The sequence below is a fragment of the Thunnus albacares genome, chromosome 9, assembly GCF_914725855.1.
Source record: "Thunnus albacares chromosome 9, fThuAlb1.1, whole genome shotgun sequence".
Classification (NCBI taxonomy): domain Eukaryota; kingdom Metazoa; phylum Chordata; class Actinopteri; order Scombriformes; family Scombridae; genus Thunnus; species Thunnus albacares.
The window spans coordinates 32,551,408-32,577,102 of record NC_058114.1 but is presented as its reverse complement, the minus strand read 5'-3'; the positions used below and the strand labels follow the sequence as shown (position 1 = coordinate 32,577,102).

Below are 25,695 nucleotides of genomic sequence, written 5' to 3'. Positions count from 1 at the left end.
GATTTTCCTTCTTTTCTCAGCTTCAAAATGGCTTGCTTTTCACCCATAGACAGCTCTCTGGTCTTCATGTTGGTTTATCCTCTTTAACAAGAAATGCAGTCTTTATAGGTTTAAACCCAGGCCAAAAAGTAGACAAGTCATGCAGAGCTATTTAATGTTTGAACAATCAACCTTAAAGGCAACACCTGGTCAACAAGAAACACCTGTCAGTCACATGTTCCAATAGTTTTGCTCACTTGAAAAATGGGTGGGTTCAAACAAAGGGTGGTATGTCCTGAGTTGTTTAACACATTTAGATGTAAATACCAGGAAATAAAAGCTGACATTCTGAACTCTTGTCTTATACTCATCTTTTGATCTTAAAACCAAATGTCTTCAGTGAACAACAAAAACAAGGGAATTTGCCTTGCTGTTCCAATGCTTCTGGAGGGGACTGTATGAAGACATCCATGCCAGTGATCTAGATGAGAAGTTAAATCGAGAGAGTTTCGATATTAAAACATCATGATTGACTGTATCAAATGCTTTACGCACCAACTACTCCTGTTTGTCAAGTCTTGATTTAATTTGCTCTATTGAGTGCAAGGTAGCAGTTTCGGTGGAATAATTTACTCTACAGCCAAATTGCACACAATGTAGACCAAAATTGCTTGTATTAAGAAATGTTGTCAGTTGTTTAATGACAACTTTCTCAGCAACCTTTGAGAGTACTGGCAGTATACTTATTGGTCTTTACTTACTGGCTTCAAGGCGGTCTCCAGATTTAAAAATAGGCATGACAATGACACATTTCCAGTCATCAGGAAAGGAGCAGCATCTCTAGATTTCATTAGTTTCCACAAATGTTCATTAAACCACAGTAAATTGTTTTTATTTTTAGATTTGTTTAGTAGTTTTGCAGGACTTGCTTTATCTGACAGGAAGAGGCAGAGCTAGTTGACCTTTCAACTTACTGGGACGATTTCCTTCTTATGAATGTGGTCACGCCGTACTGATTGCATTTACAGCTGCTTAGATCTCATCACAATGTGAGCCTGACCACCTCCAAATGTGGTCTGACTGATCCAGCCACATTCTGATCACAATGCATTCTGAGTGCATTTACACCTGCCTTAAAATGCGTTTTCCCCTATCCAGATAACATATGCAGATACAGACTGCATGTTAACACAAGGTGTAAATGGGGTATCATTGTCTCAGTAGGTTAACATAAAAACATGGAAAATGGTCCTTTAAATCAGTTAACAATCTTGTATTTTTTGCTCTTCTATTTCGTCTATTTCTTCTTTTGCCAATTAATAGAGATAATGAGAAATACATCACAAGTACAGTGGTATTGCAGTAAAAGAGTATATGTCATTTTCAGTTTGCGATTTATCCTTAAATATTTTTTAATGAAATTTCATAAAATAACAATAAGTCTGGTCCACAGACAAATAGTGCAACAGACGCCTGCTAGGCCAGTCCTGGCTGGCTGTTGGGTTAGCTACTAAGATTCGTGCAGACATTTTGTCTCATCAAACACAGGAGAAACTTATTCATGACTATTAAATTAGGTGTTCCACCTCCTTTGATACTGCGCACCATGACTCACCTACATAATTTAGTGGAACACTTAAATGTGATGGTAATATTGTCATAATGTGAAGTTACACTTTTTTAAATAAGTCAGTATATGTTATAAAGGAGCAGCCCAGCAAAGCTGATATCTTCCCATCTGACTCTGGGTAAGACAAGAAACAAATGACAAGACAGATATTTTCCAGTCTACTTCAAGGTTAAAATATGCGAGTGCAGCTGTAGGCCATCTCTCTGTCTCTCTCTCACACACTGCTATGTCTCTGCCTAAGGGGCGTGTGTGGAGCAGGGGGCGGGGGGCGGGTGGGCGGAGGGGGAATCACACCTCTTTCTAAAGTCTCCTCCTGAGCTCCATCAGCTTAGAATCAGTCAGGAACTCTTGTTGGCTTCATTGGGACTCTACTGGATTACTTGATACAGATACTGGGACTTTTCTCCAGTCATGATTCGGGTTTCTTCACCCGTGTTTGTGTCATTGCTGCTGTTTATGGTGAGTACAGGAGTTCCAGCATCTCTTGTAAATGTGGTATTTTTACAGTGCTGAAGTCAGATTTTAGAATTATCAATTATGCCTGACAGTCTATTAAATTTCAGTGGAAATCTGAACTATAATCATATAAGTCATTCTGTGTTTTTGATAGTGTTGATGGTGGACAGATTAGCTATAAATTTATTTCAGTAAAACACTATTTCAGTGACCATACTGGCCAAAAAATATTTTCAGAAATTCTTAATAAACTCACTTTTTGTATTACTGATTGTGTTACACCAGCTTTAAATCATAATTTCAAATTCAGTTAATATTCGCTTAATAAAACATTGACTTCAGGTGTGCTAACCTGGCTGCCATGGCAACACAGAAGTTCGATGTGATGTTTTCGATTTCACAAGTCAGACAAGCTTGGCATCATTTCTCATCCAACAACTTTCTCATTTCTCACATGAGCTTGTTTATAGAGTTGGTGTTATATCATAAAAACTAAGAATGATTGATGGTGCAGGATAATTTCACACAATGTCAGACTGGTTTGATTTGATACTATACACTCTGATATTAATTATACAGTTTCCCTATACTTTATGTTTGCTTTGTAATGTATTAAATCATGCTTTTGTCATATCAGTAATAATGTAGTCAGTATATTTATAATGGATTATTTGTTGTGTAAGGGATAATTTACAGCGAGTGGGTCATTATTGTGAAATGAACCCCAACAGGGTGATGCAGGACCCTACCACAAAGCAGAGGGGTCTTGAATCACCCTGAAGGGGTTCATTATTCCGTTGTACATTATCCCACTTATTACACGGCTATTTACTAAAGAAATCAATAATCTGACACAAAATATTGATTTAGAGATAATTTTATTGATTTAAAAATGATTTTATTGCTTCCACTAAAAAATGGTACGTTAGATCTACATTTGGAACCGTGTGCATGGCAACATAAATATGTATGAAAACTCTGTAGCGTTCTTAAGAGTATGATGTTTCTGTCATTCATCTCTACGTTTCCTTCTTGTCGGGCCTTTGCAGTTTACACACCTGGAAACACAACTGTTACTAATGTTACAGCTGGTAACAATATTACTATTATCACTTAAGTTAGTGTGTAGTGATACGCAACTAAGAGAGGCGCTCAACAGATCTATTGCCGTTGCCTGGATTGGAGGACAGGATCTTGCTAAACTTTTCCCTTTCTGTAATGGTTGGAGTACAGTAGCTCTTCAGGCTGCCGTCACATCTGTGCCCAGTCACAGACATTATCTCTGATATGATTGATTGATTGATATGATTGGGCGTGGTCCTCCTGAGTCTATGAACAGAACTGGGTCCTTAGCAGCAGTCTGTTATTCATAGCAGCGGTCTGCTTTTCAGAAACAACAGACCGTAGAATGGCATAATTGACCAATCAGAATCAAGTCTTCAACAAAGCCGTGTAATTAAGTGTCTTTAAGACCTCATGTAATGCCTTGGAATGGCACATGCATCTTAAAACCAGAGCAGCAACTAATGCATTAAGGCACTGAAACAAAATTATGACACTTGACTCCAACAAAGAATCAAAATGTCAGTTTATTTGTGTTAGAGACAAACATTAAAGGCAATGTGCTGACTCTATGTACATTATTATTATAGACTACATGTTTTTTGTTGTAGCTCCTTCCCAACCAAATTATCTGTGAGCGATTACAACCCAGAACAAGTTAATGCAGTAAATGTTGCCCTAGGTGTTAAAATATCTGAACTAAGCCAGTTGGAATTTGATCACACCCATGGTTTTTTATTTCTTTATTTTACTTCATTTTGTTCAAATTGAACAGTTAAGAGGTTTTTGACAGTATTCAGAACTCTCTAGTGTGTGGGATTGCAGACTCAAAACAATAAAAAATGACTATTCAAGTGAAGGAAGGACAGCAATGACCTAAGACATAATTTCTCAGATGAAAAATTCATCAATGTTCTTTGTACTCAGCAGTTATTCCTACATGTTATGTACATGGTAGTCAGACTGAGCTCCTCTTTCTCACTGAAAGATGTGAGGCCACCCCTTTCTCTTTTTTCCGGACATACCTCCTGTTATCCTGACATGCCCATGCATTGACTACATAATGCAGGCTTTGTTGTCTCTGAGGTGTGGTAGGGTGTGTCGGCCGCTACCCTGCACAAAAGCAGCTTAACAGTACCTGACAGCTGGGTAATTTTACCAAGGGGCCCTCCCAGTATCTTAATCTATACTGCAGGTTGGGTCAGCCTGCTGACAAACTGACAGCAAACTGTTTGCAACAATACATTAAAAAATGTGATACAGCTGTACTGCCTCCTACCTGTGTAGAGCAGACTGTGCTCAAGTGATGTCTCAATGACTACCACATGTTTGTTTTCTCCTTGTTAGCACAGCACACCTTACACATTTCATTGTTTGAATATGTGGACCTCCATTTGTATTCAGCATTGCTCTATCAGAATAACTAAAAGCACCTGCATGGGTTGATGAGGTTGACAAAAATGGTGAATGTTTAAATGTTTTATTGAAAATGGAGGCAATGAGGGTCTGTAAAAAGTACCTGCATTGTGTAATTCACAACAGGAATCTCTTCAGTCGAAACTCATTTGGAAGTAATGTCTCAGAAACCCCCACAGAGTCTGTCACTAATTCAACATCACTATTTCAACCCCATTGCTTTATAAATTCTATTCTATTCTATGTTTTTAATCTGGGGCTTTACTGGAATATCTTTGCATGATTTAGGGTTTTGAAAACTCCTTATTTATCTTATGCTGACCTTCAGCGCACTTCCATGGGAGGCTATGTCAGCAAACCATGTGGGATTGCACTACTTTTTCTTGTTCTTTAATCAAAGTGTCAAATTGTCAAATACATCCATGTATGTTCGAGCCTAAATCCAATCTGAAATATGCGAGTGAACAACACAAACAACACATGGAAAAACCTTAACAACAACCTCTGCACCCAACACTACAGAACAGTCGGCTGTGTATGGGAATTTCTACATACATTCACCTAAAGTTTTGGAACTTGGATGATGTTTAACATAAATATCTGACATCATGACAGTATATAAATAACAGAAAACCAGAAAAAATGTTAATGAAATTGCTTTTACCTAGAAACTTACCTACTATATTTTTACATCACCTAAACTATTAATCATTATTTTATGAACTGCTATTTTGATTCATTTTTAAATCTTTGATCTGAGTCTTTTTTTTTCAATCCTTTTTGTTTAATGTTCCTATTTTTTCACATTTTGTGTAGCACATTGTATTGCATCTTTTTGTATGAAATGTGCTATATATTTTATTCTTATTCTTATTATTATTACAATCGCAGATACACTATCTCACACAAATCACTGCCATAGATAGCTCACATGACTGACAGGCTTCACAGTGTCTAAGCTGACAACATCTTAACTGCAACCTGGAAATCTCAGTGGCTGCACTCAAACAGTCCCTTTTATCCTTAGCTCTTTAACTGAACCAACAACTCTGAACACAGTTACACATTTTTAATTTTTAATTTACAGAGACAACCATTTAAATAGGATGAGTTTTTCACTTGGGGGTAGAAGGATGAAAAAACATAAAAAGTATTTTTTGTTTGTCCTTTGAAAGGAAAATATCACATACTGACTTTTTTGATACGAGAGATGTCACTGTGACTGAAGTGGGATTATTTATTGTTTTTTTGTTTTGTTTTTGTGTGTGTGGTTTCTTGATGTGTGGTATCAAGGGTTTGCTGTGAACACACATGCAACTTTTCAAACTCAACTAAAACTTACCTGCTCTGGTTCATGTTAGCACATAAATAAAGGACTTAAACACAACATACTGCTAGTCATATTGAAAATCAGAATAATTAATAGGGGCTAATATGCAAAGACTTCAACTAGGTTGGCCACCAAACCTGCACTGAAGAGTCATAGTTTGTGGTTTTGTGGCAGACCTGAAAAATTCCAAACATTGGATATCCTGACGGTGCAAACTGTGGCAGTGCTTAGTCTACAAACAATTCATTAAACTGAGTGAGCAGACTTTTGACACAGCTACAGGAGATAAAGTATGATTTCCACTAAATGGTATTTGCTAGGAAACTCCACATAAAAACCAGGGATCTTCTTGCTGTGTGAGTGAGCTTCTATGTCACTCTCCTAACAGTGACAAATGTATTCAGCATTAATTCAGGGACATTGTCAAAGAATACAGTCCCCTCCAAAAGTATTGGAACAGCAAGGCAAATTCCCTTTTTTTTGGTTGTTCACTGAAGACATTTGGGTTTAAGATCAAAAGATGAGTATGAGACAAGAGTTCAGAATGTCAGCTTTTATTTCCTGGTATTTACATTTAGATGTGTTAAACAACTTAGGATATATCACCGTTTGTATTACACCACAGCATTTTTAGGCGAGCAAAAGTAAAGGAACAAATAATCTTGAAGTAAATAACATTTAATATTTGGTGGCATAACCCTTGCTTGCAATAACTGCCTCGAGCCTGCGACCCATCGACATCACCAAACTGTTGCATTCTTCATTTGTGATGCTATTCCAGGCTTTTACCGCAGCTTCTTTCAGTTCTTGTTTGTTTCGGGGGGTTTCTCCCTTCAGTCTCCTCTTCAGGAGGTGAAATGCACGCTCTATTGGGTTAAGGTCAGGTGATTGACTTGGCCAGTCTAAAACCTTCCACTTTTTTCCCCTGATGAAGTCCTTTGTTTTGTTGGCAGTGTTCTTTGGGTCATTGTCCTGCTGCATGATAAAATTCCTCCCGATTAGTTTGGATGCATTCCTCCGATAATTGGCAGACAAAATGTTTCTTTACACTTCAGAATTCATTCTGCTGCTACCATCATCAGTTACATCATCAATAAATATTAATGAGTCTGTTCCAGAAGCGGCCATGCACGCCCAAGCCATGACATTACCTCCACCATGCTTCACAGATGAGCTTGTATGCTTCGGATCATAAGCAGCTCCTTTCTTTCTCCACACTTTGGCCTTTCCATCACTTTGGTGAGATTAATCTTGGTCTCATCAGTCCATAAGATTGTGTTCCAGAACTTTTGCGGCTCATCTCTGTACTTCTTTGCAAATTTCAATCTGGCCTTCCGATTCTTACTGCTGATGAGTGCTTTGCATCTTGTGGTATGGCCTCTATATTTCTTCTTCCTCGAACAGTGGATTGTGATACCTTCACCCCTGCACTACGGAGGTCGTTGGTGATGTGACTTACTGATGTTTTGGGGTTTTTCGTCGCAGCTCTCACAATATTTCTGTCACCAACTACTGTTGTTTTCCTTGGCCGACCTGTTCGACGTCTGTTGCTCAGTACACCAGTAGTTTCTTTCTTTTTCAGGACATTCCAAATTGTTGTGCATGCTATGCCCAATCCATTGGCTCTGATTGATTTTCCTTCTTTTCTCAGCTTCAAAATGGCTATGGAATATGGATTCCACCACCAAAAGGGCTGAGAGAAAATAAAGACTATACTCAAGAATCTGTTGCCAAGGTGAGTCATTAGTCTTTGAATTTCTTCAATGCTTCCTGCTTATTTTTGAGAGTTGTTTGTTTGCTAATGCTAGTGTACATAAGAAGATGGTGTAGGAACTGCAGTTTGGATTGATGATATAAAGACAGAGTTTGCATAAGCCAACAAGTAGAGCAATTTGGTAATATCTGTGCTTATTTGGGCTGCAGTAGCCCAGCACTGAGAATCAAAACTTTGTGTGTTTCTCTGTGGACTGTAACTTTGGATGAAGAGCTCTTTGGAGCCATGAAAACATAACTTGCACTGTTTTTAATCACTGGAGTCACTGGAAACTAAAAGTTTTAGTAAAGTGCATCATAGCACCTTGAATTAGGTTGACTATTAAGAGCAGAAAAATAGTCCAAACACACACTTGCTGAAAACAGTCAAATATATTAGACAAAATAATAGATCAAGTATGGTCAGATGTCTGAGGTGGAGGTGACTGTCAGCTAACTACTGAGACCAAAGCAGTGATTAAATATACAAGAAACCAACCATTAACAACGTAGAGCAGCATGGAGCTGGACTATGTGGAGTTTTGATAAAAAGCATTTATTAATTACATGGTCTGTTCATGATAATTTACAAACGACAGGGCTTGACACTGGCATACCTAAGTCTGACCCTTTTTTATGATCATTAAAGTATGTGTCCTAATTTGGTAATTAGGATTAGCTGCACACAGCTAAGGGTGCACTAGAGGGGGGCACAGTAACTTTTGTTAGCATTCTCAACAATGAGAGGGACTATTTTACAAGCATGTATCTGCAGGGTGAAGATGTCCAAAGGGGAGCACAAGTAGCCAGACAAGTTGAAGAGGCAGTGAAATGCTTGGGACAGTGAAAGGATGGTTTAGAATAAATAGTTTGCTAACTCTGCAACTTGCTTTTCTTGATTTCCTGGTGCAAATGTTTTGTTGTTTCCTTCTGGTGCACTTATATACACAATATGAATTAGACTGTTTAGCTGAATCAAATCTTCTGCTCTGTCTATCAGATTCATTCAGACTTCGATAATGGCCAAGGGAATATTGTCTACTCCCTGGAAGGCATTGGTGCATCACAGAATCCCTTCCATGTGTTTGTAGTCGACCCTAAAAGTGGACTGATTCGTGTGACCCAAGTGCTTGACAGGGAGCTCATCGGTTCATACAATGTGAGTGATGCATAACATATTCTATTCTATTTTGTTGTGTTGAGAAGATTCAGTAATTGCTGCTTCTCATACATTTTTTATCAGAGATATTCAGCATCGATTTTTGCAACACATTCAAGTCACAATATGTTTGTAAATGTATGTGATATATTTTAAAAGTCAGTCTCTGAAAGAAAATGAACCCTGCTAAGACAGATGATAAAGATAATATGTGGATTTTTTTCTTCTCTTGTTTCAGCTGTCAGGTGTTGCTAAGTACACTGATGGCAGACTGGCAGAGGACAATGTTGACATACGATTCAAGGTTATAGATGAGAATGACAACTCTCCAGTGTTTGGTGTCATCAACCCTGGGGAGGTGGATGAGCTCAGCCCTGTAGGTTAGTGTTTCTGCTTTTATTTATGTTTCTGATGAGTCATGGTAAACTTGATTGTCATTGCACACAGTACAATGAAATGCAGTTCTGCATCCAACCAGAAAGTGCAAATAGTAGAATAAGGTGCTGATGAGGCAATATTTACAGATGAGAGTGTGTGTGGTATATGGTTATATAAACATGAAATATATACAGATAATAAAAAGAAGGTGCTGACAAGACAGTATTCACAGATAAGGTGCAAGGGTAAGACATATATAAGTTATATACAGGTGTGGGGGGGGGGGGGGGGGGGGGGGGGGGGTTGTTTAGGCACCGGCATGATGGTTGTGGTCTTGAGGCACCTGCAGACAATACCCCGGGCAAGTAACAGGTTAAAGATGTCAGTGAAGACCTTGGACAGTTGTTCAGCACATGCCTTGAGCACACACCTGGGGATGCTAGCGGGGCCAGCAGCCTTGTGTGCATTCCCACTACTCAGTGCAGATTATACAGCAAAGATGGAGAGCCAGAGGGGCTGGTCATGTGGGGGAGGGACAGCTTTGATGGCTAATGTTTTATTGTCCCACTCAAAATAAGCATAGAAGTTGTTGAGCTTGTAGAGGAAGGGAGGCATCATAGGGGGCTAGGGGGGGTTGTGTTCACTCTTCTGTAATCAGTAATGGTATGGATGCCTTGCCCCCACCCCCCCACCCCCTTCTCTCTCTCTCAACCCAGCCGGTCAAAGCAGATGGTCGCCCACTTAGAGCAGAGTTCTGCTTGAGGTTTCTTCCTGTTAAAGGGGAGTTTTTCCTTACCGCTGTCACCAAGTGCTTGCTCATGGGGGAATTGTTGGGTCTCTCTCTCTGTAAATTAAAGACTACAGTCTATGTGAAAAGTGCCCTGAGATGACTTTTGTTGTGATTTGGCGCTATATAAATAAAATTGAATTGAATTGAATTGAATTGAATTGAATTGAATTGAATTGAATTGAATTGCCACATGCATCTGGGGTTGGAGTTGTTCTTGAAATGCTCATCGATCAGCAGTTTGTGTTTTTGTTTGGCACTCCTGAGGCCCTTTTCCACACTTCCGGATCTGAAAGCAGCCTCACATGCCATCTGCAGAAGTCTAACCTCTCTTTTCATCTAAGGCACCTGGTCTTGATCTGTTTGTGGTATGTGACATTGTTAATGTATGTATGTGTTGATATAGTCCAGAACAAAAGAGGTGTATGTTTCAATGTCCGAGTGGGCGTCCAGAGTGGCCTGGGTAACAAACAAGCTCCAGTATGTATCCTGAAACTGCTGTTGTAGTGCAGAGTCTGCCCCTTAAGGCCAAACTTTCACCTTTCTCACTGAAGGTTTCACACATTTCATGAGAGGTGTGTACTTGGGGAGCAGGAGCAGAGAGAGGTGATCACAGTCCCAGGTGGGGAGGGGGCCTCAGGCAATATTTGTGTACACAAGGTCCAGGATATTGTCTCCTCTGGTAGGGCAGGAGACATTTTGATGGAACTTGCACATCTGGATGTGCAGGTTGTTGTTTGCTAATAGCAGTTTGCAGTTCTTTCTTTACTTGCTTTGCATTACCATCTGTAGGTACGTAGACAGCAGTGATAACAGTAGATGTGAATTCTCTGGGCAGGTGGAAGGGCCTACACTTAATCATCAAGTATTCCAGATCAACAGAGAAATGACTTCCAGTTAGGACAGCTTCTATACACCATGCGTTGTTTACATAGATGCACAAACCACTGCCTTTGGTCTTACCCGAGTCCTCTGTTGTTCTGTCAGCCCTGAAGGCAGGGGGGGATGGTGGCAGCTTTTGTAGGGCCTCAGAAACTTGCAGAGGGTTGCTATGACCTCATGACTCAGTTTAAAGGTGCTCACAGAGTTACTCCTTATCACAGAAGGCCAGCCGTCCCACCATGGGATTTGGAGATGGTACTGAAAGCCTTGAAACACAAGCCATTTGCACCCCTTGAAATGACTGAGCTGAAATTCTCTCTTTTAAGTCCGCATTCTTGTGTCAGCTAAAAGAGTAAGAGAACTTTATGCCCTATTGGTGCATGAGGAGTGTTACTGCTTCCTACCTGGTGATGGAGGACTGGGACTACACCTGAACCCAGCTTTCCAACCTAAATTTATGTCTGAGTCACTAACTAGTCAACCTGAGCTGCACCTTTTCCACCCTCCTTAGGACAGTGAAGCAGGGCTGAGTGCTTCACTGTTATCGATTGGCCATAGATTACTGCTATGGCCAGTGATGGCAATGGAAGTGTCATTGGACACATGCGCACAGAACAACAGGCCAGTTATTTGTCTTATACAAACTTGACTGCCTTGTGCAACCAGTTCCAACACTTTTTGAAAGTGCAAAGTCCCATCAAACTATTTACCAAATGGACGTTGTACTGTTCAACACCCCAATCACAATACACAGGCTGAATAAAGTGTGTAAATGTTTAATTTATGTATTGTTTTTAAATGATATTATGGAAATACTTAGCATCTAGCAGCTATGGCGAACAATGGTTAGTTTTTTGTATTGTCACAATACAGACAATACAGTCATAATACACTATCAACATCGATGTCAAGTGTTTTCTGGGCTTGGTTTTTGATACACTGTCTCCAATATTACATTTGATGACTGTTTCATTTAATGCTGTTTTTACAGGGACTTCAGTTACGAAAGTCACTGCAACTGATGCTGATGAACCAGGGAATGTGAACTCTCAGATCGCTTATACCATCGTGGATCAGAATCCACCTCATGACATGTTCTACATGACCACTGATGGAACCATTTATGTCAAAAGTCCCACCCTGGACAGAGAGGTATGGACTATGCCAACAAATACACATGGCTATTTTTTTCTTTATGCTATCCTTTAACATAGTCAGTTGAACAACTATGATAATAACTAATTCATTGGATAAAATCATGGTGTAGAATTTACACCTCTTACATTAATATAATCTCACATCAATGTGTGATACAGTCTATGTAAGCAATTTATGACTGTTTTATATTTCAGAAAACAGACCAGTACATTCTGACGGTGAAAGGTCAAGACTTAAATGGTAAACCAGAGGGAAACACTGGAACCGGCACTGTTATCATTAATGTCCGAGATGTGAATGACAACCTTCCTACTCTGGAAAAAGAGATGGTAGTTTTCTTTCTCACACTCTTGTACTGTACAACATGTTATACTGTATACTGTATATATGACTAGAAATGGTTTCTATTAAAGGCTTTCAGAGTTGCATGGGTTCAATGTTTTCTTTCTTTTCTTTCTTTGATACATCAAGTCAAAGAAAACCTTACATTTTTATTTAATTAGAAATTAGATTAGAGTGCACTTAGCATCAGACACCCTGGAAATGTGTGAAAATGAACTCAAACAGCATTTAAACAATGTAACATTAAAACAAATACTACTGAAATGTATGTCTTTGACAATGATGATGGTAATGAAGTATGAGAAGAGTACTGTATAGGAAAAAAAGAGATGTGATAACCATAAATGTATTTACTTGTTAGGGGATGTCATTAAAACATAATATTAATGAGCTTGTACCTTAATCACAGTTAGGCAGCAACTGACACTACTTACGATTTTACTTTGACTTTGGCAGTTGTTAAATATTACATAAGAGCCCTGTTATTGTCATCTCATAATGTGTTTTACTTGCAGTATGAGGGCAGCATTGAGGAGAACACAGAGGGTGTGGAGGTGATGAGAATCAAAGCAGAGGACTTGGACCTGAAGGACACAGACAACTGGGAAGCTGTGTTTGATATCGTCAAAGGCAACGAGGCTGGGTACTTCAGCATCACAACAGACCCCAAGACCAATGAAGGCATCCTTATGCTTGACAAGGTACAATCACAGCAGTGTTTCTGCATTTCAATTTATGATAAATGAATGTCCAGTCTTTTGTGGATTAAACTTGGTAAATACAATCAATATGCTCCATACACAAACAATGAGAGACAATAAATTGCCTACAATTAAAGGAGTAGGACTAAACATGACTAAAAAAATGAGTTTTAACTTGGAAAAATACGGGTTTACAGTCAGAGGGTTTCTGTGCACTTCTCAGATGCTATTCCTTTTAGGGGTGCCTGTGCGACATTTAAAAGGCCTCAGATGTCAGTTTTAACTCAAAGATACCTTCCAAGGTGTCATTTTGGTCTGCACAGGAGTTAGGATTTTATTTAACAAGCCCCAACAATTTGCAATATGACCAACTTACTGTCAGCATCCAGCAGTATATATAATGTAGTCTTTTGTCTAAAATCCCTGGAGGTTCCCTAATGTTCAATTTAGATCATCAGTTCATCAGTTTTTTGCCACTAATCTGGCTCACAGTGGCATCTTTCTTTTATTTTATTCACATCCCCCTATTCCCTCTGGGGGATCCTGAGGCATTCCCAGGGCAGATGTAATTCCTCCAGAGTGTTCTGGATCTGCCCCATGGTCTCCTGCCAGTTGGACATGCCTGGAACACCTCCACAGGGATGTGTTCAGGAGGCATCCACATCAGATGCCCGAACCACCTCAGGCATCAGCAGTTCTACTATGAAGTCCTTCCAGATGTCTGAGCTCCTCGACCTTTCTCTATCCATTATCACCCAAAGCTCATGACCATAGGGTTGGTTGATGGACGGGTCCATCCAGGTCTTTGATTGCTGCCATGACAGGCAATGACCTTCTAGTCATGATTCCAAGCAGCTGTCTCTGCAGTGGAGGCTTTAAACTTGGCCTGCTAAGAGTCTTATACCCAGCCTCCCTCAAGATGCAAGAAAATTTTCTTTTTCAGAAGTTGAAAGTTGATAAAATCACAGACAGGGGTCTCAGCGTTCCCAGTTCACCCTCACTATTCATGTGTGGGTTTATCAGGTCTGTCCAGCAGCCTCCCTTGCCACCTGATCCAACTCAGTACCAGGTAGTAATCAGTTGACAGGTCTGCTCCTCTCTTTACCTGAGTCTCCAAGATGAATGAAACAACTTCCTTTGGCCTAAGGTGTTCTGGTACCAGGTTATGAATTTATGAATTACCTAATGCTTGAGTGTGGTGTTGTTATGGATAATTCATAACAACTACAGTAATCTGATAACAAGACACCACAGATCAGACAGAACTATGGAATCCCTATGCAACACCTCTGGGACTTTACCCTGAGACTCTGAGTAGGCTGAATAGTTTAAACTGATAATGACAACAATGAGGACACTTACAGAAAGGAGGTGAGGGACCTATCCATATGGTGTCAAGACAACAACCTCTCCCTAAATGTTGAGAAAACAAAGGAGATAATTGTTGATTTTAGGAAGTCCAAAACTGTTCAGCCACCAGTTTACATCAACGATGTCCCTGTTGAAATTGTGGATAACTTCAGATTCTTATTCTCCTGGTTCCCTGGTCTCCTAGTCTCCTGGTCTGGTTGGTCTAGTCTCCTTAAGAAGGAACACCAGAGACTATACTTTCTGTGATGCCTTAAAACATAATCAATGTCTACAAAAACCCTGGTCAATTTCTAGTGGGCTACCCTAGAGAGCATCCTTACTGGAGGCATATGGTGTGGTTTGGCAACCTGACTGATCAAGACCACAAACAACCGAGGAGTAAGAGAAAAACAGTTTTAAAAATCAAAAATCGTAGAAACATGAAAATCATGTGTGTAACTTCTAGGCTTCATTAGAGGACATTTAGATTTAGGAATTAGACCAGACTAGGTGTGTTGCACATATCTAACAATTAATTATTAATCAACAATTAATCAAGGTTACCCCAACCTACCCACTATCGACTTCAGTCTTACTGGTTTAATACACATACCTAACGTTAGTCCAGCTGCTGAAAACAACTGCTCAGCTGGAACAGATGTCCCAGGATGCTAAAATACTGTCGCTCCAACTTTATCTGTCCAGGAAATCTTTAAACATTTACCCTGCTAAAATGCATTTATACTCAAAGCAGGGGAGTGTCACTTATACAGTTCATCACTTTTGTGTTGATTTTGTTGGAAGCATGTTTAATTACAGTCTTGGTGGTCCCGACTGCAGCTACAGTGCTGCTTTCTGCTGTCTGACACTCAGCTCTAAGCCTGCATTAACCAAGTAGCTGCTTGCTGCTTCTTTTAAATATGATAGTTTAGCATTAGCATGAGCCTCGGATAGCTGAGTAAACTGGACAGCTACCAGACAACAACATTGAATTTTCACAACTTTATGCTGCAGAGTTCATCAACACACTGCCACAGTGAGCAGAGTGAGGCACACTGACTTTTTTCTTTCTTGGACAGCAGGGAGGTGTGTTTGTTTTATTTGTGTTATTTGTGCGACCCTTACCTTATGGGTGGTTGCCAAACACACCTGTAACTCCATTTTATTAAGAGTAAGAAGCTCCACACAATGACGCAATGGTGTACTATAGCAAATTTACAGAACATGTTCTGACAGTTTCACTGCATGTCCCTTGCCTTCTGCATTATCGGTTAATATATTTTTAATTGATTAAACTATTAAATGCAATTAAGCAGTAATCGATTAATCATTGACATCCCTATATGGAACATTATTTTAACATTATGGATGTACACAAAACACAGCCTCTGCATACCAGTCCTCATTTTACTCAATTCTGTAAGCCTGTATTCCCAAATGCTAATATTTGTTATTGTCATAATTTGTGTTTTTGTGTCTCTATGTGTCATTTCATAGGCTGTGGATTATGAGGATGTGAAGGACCTTGATCTAGGAATAGCTGTGAGGAACAAGGCTCCATTACATGATGGATCTGGGGTAAATGCTGGAGCTGGTATAGGTTTCGGAGGAGGAGCAGGGGGGGGAGGGGGAGCAGGGGGAGGAGGTGGAGCAGGGGGAGCAGGGGGTGGAGGGGGAGCAGGTGGAGCAGGGGGAGCAGGTGGAGCAGGTGGAGCAGGTGGAGCAAGTGGTGCCAGTAGTGCCAGTGGTGCCAGTGGTGCCAGTGGTGCCAGTGGTGCTGGTGCAGGAGGTGGGTCTGGAGGATCATCATGGCAAAGCTCAACCAAATATAAAACCTATCCAATCAAAATCAATGTGAAGAACCAGCCTGAAGGGGCACATTTTGACCCCAAAGTCAAAGCTATTCCCATCTCAGAGGGAGGCGACTCCATTAACATTAAAGATGTTATTGCCCACTACCCTGCTATAGATGGAGACACTGGGGAACCAGCTGAGAATGTCAGGTCAGTGCATACACAAACACATGGACATGAATCAATCTAAAGTTAAAAATACAATATCAGCTAATTTTCTACACTCAATAGTAACCAATAGAGCTTATTTCCGCTGTAGGTATGCCAAAGGTTCAGACCCTGGCAACTGGCTAATCATCGACCCAGAGACAGCTGAGATCAAACTGAACAAGATGCCTGACAGAGAATCTCCACTCCTGGTCAATGGGACATACTTTGCTGAAATACTCTGCATTACAGAAGGTACACTGTTGCTCTAAAAATCTGTTTCATCTCCAGATATTATACACTTCAGAGTGGTCTTCTTAGTGAAAAGTAGCTTTGATGACGGCTTAAAATTCTAAATTCTGCTAGCAGAAGTATACTAACAGTGGACAAGTGCAAATTTGGTCTTAGCAGCACAAAATGAGGTAAATATTAGCTCCCATGCTGAGGCTGTATGACCTCTTAATGAATTTACAGAGACAAGAGGAAAACAGCCAGAAACTTCAGAAATTTTTTTAAAAAATAGCTGTGGTTTAAGGTAAGTTTGAGATTTTAGCTTTAACAAAAACCCTGGCATACTCCAAACACAGTTGTTGCACATTTCCAGCTGGCTAGAACTAACATCTGTAGGCCTACAGTCAGAGCACTGGCTATTTCTTGTGAATAAACTCAAACTGCACAGACAGACTGCAGTCCAACAGTCAAATCAATCAGACAATTAAAATAAGGACAATAAAGAATAAAAAACGGAGAATATCCCCCCTTTGTTCAATCTGTACACACCATTAGGCCCCACCACAAGCAGGGGCAAACTGTTGTGTATAATTGTAGTCCAACAGCAGAGGGAGTGAAATGTTTGTGCCTGAACTTGTCTCTGAAAAGTGGATGTAAAAATGAGAGAAATGCTGAATGATTCATCCATATTTCTATTTTTTTCCATCTCAGACATGCCTGCTAAAACAGCCACCGGCACCGTAGCCATCCAGGTGGAAGATTTTAATGACCACTGCCCCACCCTGACCAGTAACATCCAGACTATGTGTACCACGGATGACGCTGTTATTGTCAACGCTAAGGATGAGGATGCATTCCCTAATGGACCTCCTTTCCACTTTGACATCATACCAGAGGGCACTGAGGGCAAATGGCAGGTGGAGCATCTTAATGGTGAGGAAAATACTGTAAATTATTTGAAAGATATGGAAGATACCTATAAAGATATAAAAATAGATCTTAAGTTAGAAATGGCTCTAAAGTGACATGAATTGGTGTCTGATACAGATTTGATTGATTTGATATTACAACTAGTGGTTGTCAATGTAAAAAAACAAACAAACTAATTTTACACATAGGTTGATACACGGAAAAACAAACAAAACAAGCAAACTAAAAAAGTTATGACCTTAAAACTAGCACTGAACATGTTTTCACTGGGACGCCTGGTATGCATTTCAGACAAGAGCACAACCAGAATGTCTAGAACCTCTTGTTTTCAAACTAGAATGTGAAAAGCTAGATTTAACCATGAGTCTTTATTTTTAAGTTTAGATTAAAGAATATTGATCTACAACACCCTTCATATGTTTCTCTTGTTGCGGGCAGACACTGCAGCTATTTTGAGGTCCCAGGAGTCCGTGTGGCCTGGTATCTATGAGGTGGAATTTCTGGTGAAGGACGAGCAGGGAGAGGCCTGTCCAGAACCACAAAAAGTGAAGGTCAAGGTCTGTACCTGTGAGGATGGAGGGGTGTGTGGAAAACGAGGCGCCAACGGTAAAACCAGCAAAGGAGCAGAGTTAGGACCTGCAGGCATCGGACTGCTATTACTGGGCCTCCTGTTGTTACTACGTAAGTATGATGTGACACTCATTCTGATGAAGGGTCATGTGACTCAGACTCAGACTGTTTTTGTCCTGCTGTAACATGTGGATTTCTCCTCTGGGGATCATTAAAGTCTCATCTTACTTTTGTCCACTAGAGAGCACTGACAAGTTTATTTTTCAATTGTGAAGTGTCCTTCTCAGTATATATTGTACCTACATTCTTTAACTAACTTAAACTTCAATAAATGTTTGTTATATGTTTATGTTAAAAGATGAATATCAACTGAAATTCTTCAATCGTAGAATGATATCAAATAACACAAATAGACTACAGGCTCAAGTTGCAAAGTAATAATATAATAGGCAATAATTAACCACACCCTCACCCTCACCCACACATTTCAATTGACATAAAAGACTGACAGGTGGGGCATAAAGGTTCAGTAATTAAATTTGTTCTCAGCTTTAAGCCTGTGTGAAAATAACTGCAGTGTGGGATAAAAGGAATTCATAAGGGCATTTAAGTTCTCTACACTACACATAACAATTTCTGTGTGCAAATGCCAAACCTTCAACAACAACTAACTAAATGACTGGATCAGTTCTTTGTAAAAACTTAGAACCCCTGAAAACTTGGCATCAGACTACAGTATTTGTCTAGAACAATAAATAATCATTATCTAAATAAGCAGAAATTCAAGTTAAAAAAAAAAATCTTTTGTCAGTATTTTTATTGAGGGTTTAACACTTACAATTATTTTATCTGCTGCATCAAGACTGGGTGGTGACAGTTCTGACTTTGGCAGAAAATCGTGTAGGGTCCCATCAGTTATAGTAAGAAAATAAGTTTTCAGGCCCATTAAATGCTCCATCAACCAAAAGAAACAAATAGTTGCAGTGGGAAAATAAATCAGATCACATTCTCTAACAGCCTGGTCAGCTGCTGGCCCACAGGTAGCAGTTGCCAAAAATGGAAAAAAGGGTAACACCTGCACACTTACTCCAAGCCACAAAAGTTTAATGATGACATTAAATTCTGACCTGGCAAAGATCCAAGTAGGATTGAAAAGTTGTCATCATTAAACCTTTGTGGAGTAAATGTGCAGGTGTAACCCTTTTTTTATTGATGCTGTTTACTGATAGCCTTGCACCTACCTGATGTGTGTATAATTACTTTCCTTCAACCAGTTGCCAAAAATGGAACACACTCAAGAGGGTAAAATGTCAAACATATTAAAACATGCAACTTACATCAGAATGGTTATAGCCACACCTAGTCTTATTAATAATTGTTGCCTATTATAAGAGCAGAGATAACAGCCATGTTCTGTGGCAGGTAAATTAAAGAATAGTTAAATTGCACTTTTTTTTGGAGGACCCCAGAGGACAACTGCTGTGCCAACTCCACAGTTTGGGAGCCAATAAATTAGACTAAAACTCCTTGTTTCCACAGTCATCCCTCTGTTGCTGCTCTTATGCCAATGTGGGGAGGCTGCGGGTCTGCCAGGGGGCTTTACTAAGATGCCTTTTGAAACTAAATCACACATCATTAACTACCACACTGAGGGCCAGGGAGAGAACACGGTAAGACCAACATATTTAATTTACCTTTTACATGAATTTCATTGTTGAGGATAGAAATATTGGCATACACACAGGTTGCTTGCTATTGAGATGATGTCTGCTTGAAAGTTGCATAAAGTTATTTTTGACCACTAGGCATCAGAAAAACAGTCGACTCTCTGTTCTAACATTTGGATCCTTGGGCTGTTATAGGAGGTGCCGCTACTTAACATGCCAACACAAGTGGATGGCGATATGGTCAACATAGGTATGGGCATGGCTACCAAAACTTCAGCAATGGCACCCATGGCAGGCTTTGATTTTGAGAAATCTGTCACTTCCATGGATGGGATAAATGGGGCCATCTATCAAGATGGTTTTGAAAGTGGCCACAGAGAAGGAACATGGGGGATGATGAGGCAGTCGAGTGGCACTGGCTTCCACTCTGAGTTTGAAAGCAGAGAGGCAAGAGGAGGAGGTGGCGGGATTTATGACAGCATGGCTCTGCCAGACCACTTCCTGGAACAGTACTACACTCAGGTGAGGAATTTTTAAAATATTCCTACCCATTATTTTCTGTAACCTATAGTGGGCTTTTGATATCCTGTACATAATCATTTCATTTTGATGGTTTTGTTGGGAAAACAGTTCAAACAAGATAAAAGCAGATTGACTGAAAAAGGCTCAACTGCTAATTTCCTTGCTATAACAGTTCAAATCACTCTGTGTACTTGTCCTGTCAGTAAAAACAAAGATCTACTTCCTTCTAAAAAAAAAGAAAAACAAACCTATTCTAGAGAGTTATTTAAGCTAACTAACTCACTGTGTGTTAATGGATGCACCAACAGCTTATGAACCCAAATTTTGAAAGCTTTAAAGGACATCCCCCTGGGCGCCACCATTGTTTTACGCCAGGATGACAGGCAGCTGCATTAGCTAAGTTTGTGATATTATGTGACATGTCCCCGGTGTTTATATGGGTGAAACTCCTACACTTCTTTAAAAAACTACATTAAAACACAGTTTGCATTATGAAAGCAAAAATATACTGCACTCAGTCAATTTACTGCACTTTTTTTTCAACAGAAGGCATCCAATGGAAACGAGAACCTTGGAGTGAAGGATGGTCTGTTGGTGTATGAATTTGAGGGCCAGGGATCCTCTGCTGGTTCAGTGGGCTGCTGCAGCCTCGTGGAGTCTGACAACGACCTGCAGTTCCTCGATGACCTCGGGCCAAAGTTCAAGACCCTGGCAGAGGTGTGTGGGGGCAAAAAGATCCCAACTGAAGTCAAACAGGTGCTCACTCCTCTGCCCAGTGCCTCCATCAAAAGTCAAACCTCAGTGTCAAGTTTGACGACTGCCCAACAGCTGACCCCACCACCCAAGCTGCAGCCAACTGTCCCCAGAACAGAGCAGACTGTGGTCACGGAGACATCTGAGCATTCTCAGAGGGTGAAGGAAAGCACGACCACATTGAGAGAAGGAATGACCACAATGAAGCAAGGGATGGCAAATCAAGGCCAGATGTTCCTTCTACAGCAACAGCAGCCTGTCTACTACACCACCACCCCTGTGCTGCAGCCGATGCACTACGTAGTCCAGCCACAAGTTCAAAACACCATGGTGCTGGCTGAGGCACCAGCTACCAACCTGCAGGGCATGGTTCTTGTTAATGGCACCCAGACTGGACCTGCTCAAGGCATGGTAGTTCAGGGGCAGACAGTGATGTCCAGTGGACAAGGCCAGGGCCCTGGCATGGTGCTGGTTGAGAGGAGTGGGGTCCACGCTGGCAACCTTTCTGGCTCACAGACCATGATGGTCGTAGAGGGCAAGGTCCCAGCGGGATCAATGCAAATGCTTACGGGTAGCCAGACCCGCCTTGTGCAAGGGGGCACTCTACAGCCAGGAGGGCTTTCAGGATCTCAGAGAGTGCTGGTGGTCGGAGGGCAAACAAGCAGCGGAGGACAGCTGGTCCACGAGGCAGGAGGTCTGTCCCAGAAGAGCAATGTCCTTGGCTCTAAAAGAGTCCTCCATAGCCAGGACAACATGTCCACTGGTTCTCAGAGTGGTGTGGTGGCTTCCTCTGCCACCACAGTGAGCACAGCCCCCACATACCGCAAGGTGGTGGTACAGGAGAAATTCACAGAATTGTGATCTATGAAAAGACATTTTTTAATGCAGTTCAAACTTCTGGCAAGACAATCTCTCAAGTATTTTAATGAGAGACACTGCATGTGCATGTCAGTTTATTGGTGGAGGGTGTGCTGCAGCAGTTTCATGAGGAATTAATCTACATGTGGCTGCATGTTCATACTACAGCTTATACCAGACACTAACATATGCACTTAAACAACCTCTGTCTTGTTGCATTATTTTGAAGGTCAGTTAGTGGGAGTGTGGTAGTAGTTTCAGAAATTGAGCAGTAAAAGAACATTCTTCACAAACGTTTGTCTGGATCAGTCCACCTTAGCAAGAAAATAGCGTGCAGTTTCAAATCTAGATTGCACTACAGATGTAATGATGTTGAAATTTGGTAGTCTTTGTTTTTGCGGTGTGGTAGTGGGACCTGCCAAATTCCAAGCATGCTGTGATTTGCTTTGACATCATACGCTCATACGCACTACATACAGCTATTCTTGGGTTCATTGGCATATTGTTTGGGTTTTTTTTTTTTTTTTGGTTGTTTGTTTGTTTTTTTGGTCTTTTTTTGCTCACTGATTTCACATTTTTTAACCATTCTAGCATTTGGTCCACACTGTTTCATGGATTGTCATGAAATTTTGTACAGACCTTCATGGTTTTCAGAGGATGAATCTTCACAACTTTGAGGAACCTCTAACTTTCATTTAGGTCAAAATTTTAACTTGTCCAGTATTTTGATTTATAACCAAACATCTGCAGAACTAATGGCATCCCTCTCATCCTCAGCAGCATTGATTTTAATTTATTATTGTGATTATATGAGTATCGTTAAACCCTTTAGAACCATTCCTTTTTATGGGAGCTGTACTAAAACTTGACTTGTCTTGACTTGTAAACTTTACTTCCTTGTTTTCTTGCTCTATACAAGTTTGGAGTGCGTGATGTTTGTAACCTTGTCAAGTTTAACAATAACTCACTTTTAAAAATTCAATATGTAGGACATGTCACAATAAAGCACTAAGATAAAGTGTGTCATTTTTAACAAGAACTACCAAAAAAACATGTAAACATCCAGTTCTGCTCACTTGCACTTGGTTTCTTGTGATCCGTCTTAATCTAAACATTTTCTTCTACTTTTACAGAGTTCTTGTTTGAAAGATTTGATTGTTGCTCTTGAATTGACTACAGCAAATATTTCATGTTTGATAAAATGTTTATCATTCAGAAACTTAAAATGGCAAATTATGCTGTGTTCAAACCAATGTAAACTCTAAATGTAGCTAAAACTTAAGTCAGTTGAGCAATTAAGCCCTTTTTTTTATTACATGAAATAGACCAAAAATTAATTATTTTCCTGTTTGTGTGGAACTAACCTTGGCTACTTTATTGTGTGTACATGTTCATGGTCATAAATTGTACAATGGCGGTTCATTTATTACTATGCAGGCAGATTCTTATGTGCTGAAATACATTTTGGCATAATGTCACAATGTTTGTCTCATGGAAAGCATTTATCTCATGCATGCTTACTTTAATAAACTCTTTTTGTACAGAGCACTTCAAGCCAGCGGTCATTTTATGTTCATGTGTCCGCATTAGGTCAGGGCAGTATATTATATCACTATAGTGTATATGACAACCTTTTTTGGCAGCAACTGACTCAATAAAATTTCAGTAATGCTTTCATTGTTTGTCAGGAAGAACGCACCTTGATGGAATGAAGATTCTCAAGAAAGATTTCCAAGCCAGTTTTGATTGGCTCCATAGTAGTTTCGGCATTGACTTGATGAGTATGAAATGGTATATGCTAAAATATCTCAGTGATCTGCTAGTACTTTCATGCCTGTGCATTCCCTTAGGTCAGTAGATGGGGCTCTGCTGGTTATTCAGGTTATACAGCTGGTGACAAAGGGTTACTGAGTCTAAAGCTCCCATCTGTAACATACTTCAAATTGCTTCTCAAAACATTCCTTTAAGATTTTTGAATATTTAATTATCCCATTTAAACCTGGCATTAAAATGTGATCTGTATCTGGATACCTCATCTGGATACGTAAAAAACATATTAATACAAGTGTAAATGCACTCAGAATGCATTGATCAGAATGCAAGCAGATCAGCCAGACCACATTTGGAGTTGGTTAGGCTCACATTCTGATCAGATCTCAGCAGGTGTTAATGCAATCTGTATAGCATGACCACATTCTTAAGAAAATATCCACCCATTAAGTTGAAAGATCACCTAGCTCGACCTCTTTCTGCTAACTAAAGCAAGCCCAGCAAAAACTACAAGTTTTTGCAGCTAGAAGTTCACTCACTTCTTTAAAAGTGATTTAGACTTTTTTTCCTTGACCTGAGACGCAACATGTTTGACAAGTCCTCTGACTAGCTAATTTGCATATTGAGATGTAAACACAATGCAGAATTTTTCGGATTCCATTTCGTGTTTTTACTTGCATTTGTTTTTTTCTTTTTTCTTGTCCCTGTAATGCACTTCCTGACTGTGTTAAGAAGAATGCTATAAAAACAAATACACTACAAAGGCTCTCTTTCTTAACAGCATTTCAAAGTACTTTGCAAGAAGGCAAGAAGACAAGTTAAAACAAGATATGTGAAGATACTAGGAGTATTAAAACTATAAACTACAAGGAAGATAATTTTATAAAATTATGTTTTCAAAAGGGAGACTGACAAATTTTAACAACAATCTGGACCTTCTCACTTCTAGTAAAACTGTATTGTAGAATTTTAGCAGTGGTAAATATGGGGTCAGATTAACAGTATAACCACAGGCAAGACCTTGACATGCCTTTAAGTTAAACTGTGAATCAAAGCTTTAATTACATTCTAAAAGTGACTGGAGGCCAATGCAGGGAAACTAAATCTGCTGTGACACATTTCTTTGATCCAGTTATTAGTCTTCATGGCACCTGCATTTTATACTAGCTGAAGATTATGAAGGCAGCTGTGGCTGCAACAGGGTCATAGTGAATTGCGCTAGTCGAGTCTAGGAAAGATCAAGGCATTAACTACTTTGAGGCATCCCAGTGGCATAGGGCTCTAAGATAAGACGCAGACCACAAAATAATAATACTACTACTAATACTAATACTACTACTACTTCTATTACTACTACTATTAATAATAATAATAATAATACATTTTATTTGTGTAGCACAGTTCATACAACAAATGCAACACAAAGCACTTTACATCAAAAATCCAAAGGATAAAACACAAGAGACAAAAGAAATGCAAATCTATAAAAGAAGAAAGATCAAGTAAAATCAAATAAAAACAGAAAATAAGACACAGTAAAACACAAAGAGCCCGTAAGCAGTTATGAGACCACTAAACTAAATAAAAGCAAGCCTACAAAAATTCATCAAAAGTTTTAATGTTCCGTTTGAAGCTATCCACCGTGTCTGATGCCCTGACCTCCTCTGGGAGAATATTCCAGAGGTGAGGGCCAAAATGCATTATCATGCAAGTCTTAGTTCTGGTCTGGGAAATCCAGGAAACCAGAGTTTGAGTCTCAGCACTGTTGGATCAGCTCCCGTTGTGAGGCTCTCATTGAGAGGGCTTTTCTGGCGTTGGATTTGGTGACAGTCTAGTCTTTGAGTATGGCTTGGACAGAGATGTGATGCTCATGAAGTCGCTCCAGCATCCAAGGTTGAATTCCAACACATGGGACTGTTGTTCTGGAGCCTGTTTTCTTTGATATTGAGGTGGGCCTGCTGCTTCTTCAGCACACAGGTTGACACTGCTGAGTGGCTTACCACTTGCCTCGC

The 25,695-nt window shown here is 40.0% G+C and overlaps 1 protein-coding gene across 2 annotated transcripts; it reads left to right on the top strand.

Annotated features, from left to right (window-relative positions):
- Positions 1-1,960: 1,960 nt before the first annotated feature.
- On the top strand, positions 1,961-23,905 carry LOC122989434 (desmoglein-2-like). Of its 2 annotated transcripts, none has more exons than XM_044362315.1 (14): positions 1,961-2,068; positions 7,525-7,608; positions 8,626-8,784; positions 9,023-9,164; positions 11,823-11,983; positions 12,184-12,318; positions 12,847-13,032; positions 15,880-16,385; positions 16,495-16,637; positions 17,325-17,546; positions 17,982-18,224; positions 19,653-19,783; positions 19,976-20,302; positions 20,852-23,905. In XM_044362315.1, the coding sequence occupies exons 1-14, from the start codon at positions 2,021-2,023 to the stop codon at positions 21,914-21,916; spliced, it is 3,552 nt and encodes a 1,183-aa protein (XP_044218250.1). In that variant the 5' UTR covers positions 1,961-2,020; the 3' UTR covers positions 21,917-23,905. The 2 variants fall into 2 exon arrangements, with proteins under 2 accessions (XP_044218250.1, XP_044218249.1); XM_044362314.1 differs by having other exon boundaries at positions 20,849-23,905.
- Positions 23,906-25,695: the final 1,790 nt, after the last annotated feature.

Bases quoted from the DNA above. Each gene is read 5' to 3' on its own strand.
- LOC122989434 (XM_044362314.1), top strand. From the start codon at position 2,021: ATGATTCGGGTTTCTTCACCCGTGTTTGTGTCATTGCTGCTGTTTATG. The intron at 8,785-9,022 runs GTGAGTGATGCA...CTCTTGTTTCAG, and splicing joins AGCTCATCGGTTCATACAAT to CTGTCAGGTGTTGCTAAGTA. The intron at 13,033-15,879 runs GTACAATCACAG...GTCATTTCATAG, and splicing joins GCATCCTTATGCTTGACAAG to GCTGTGGATTATGAGGATGT.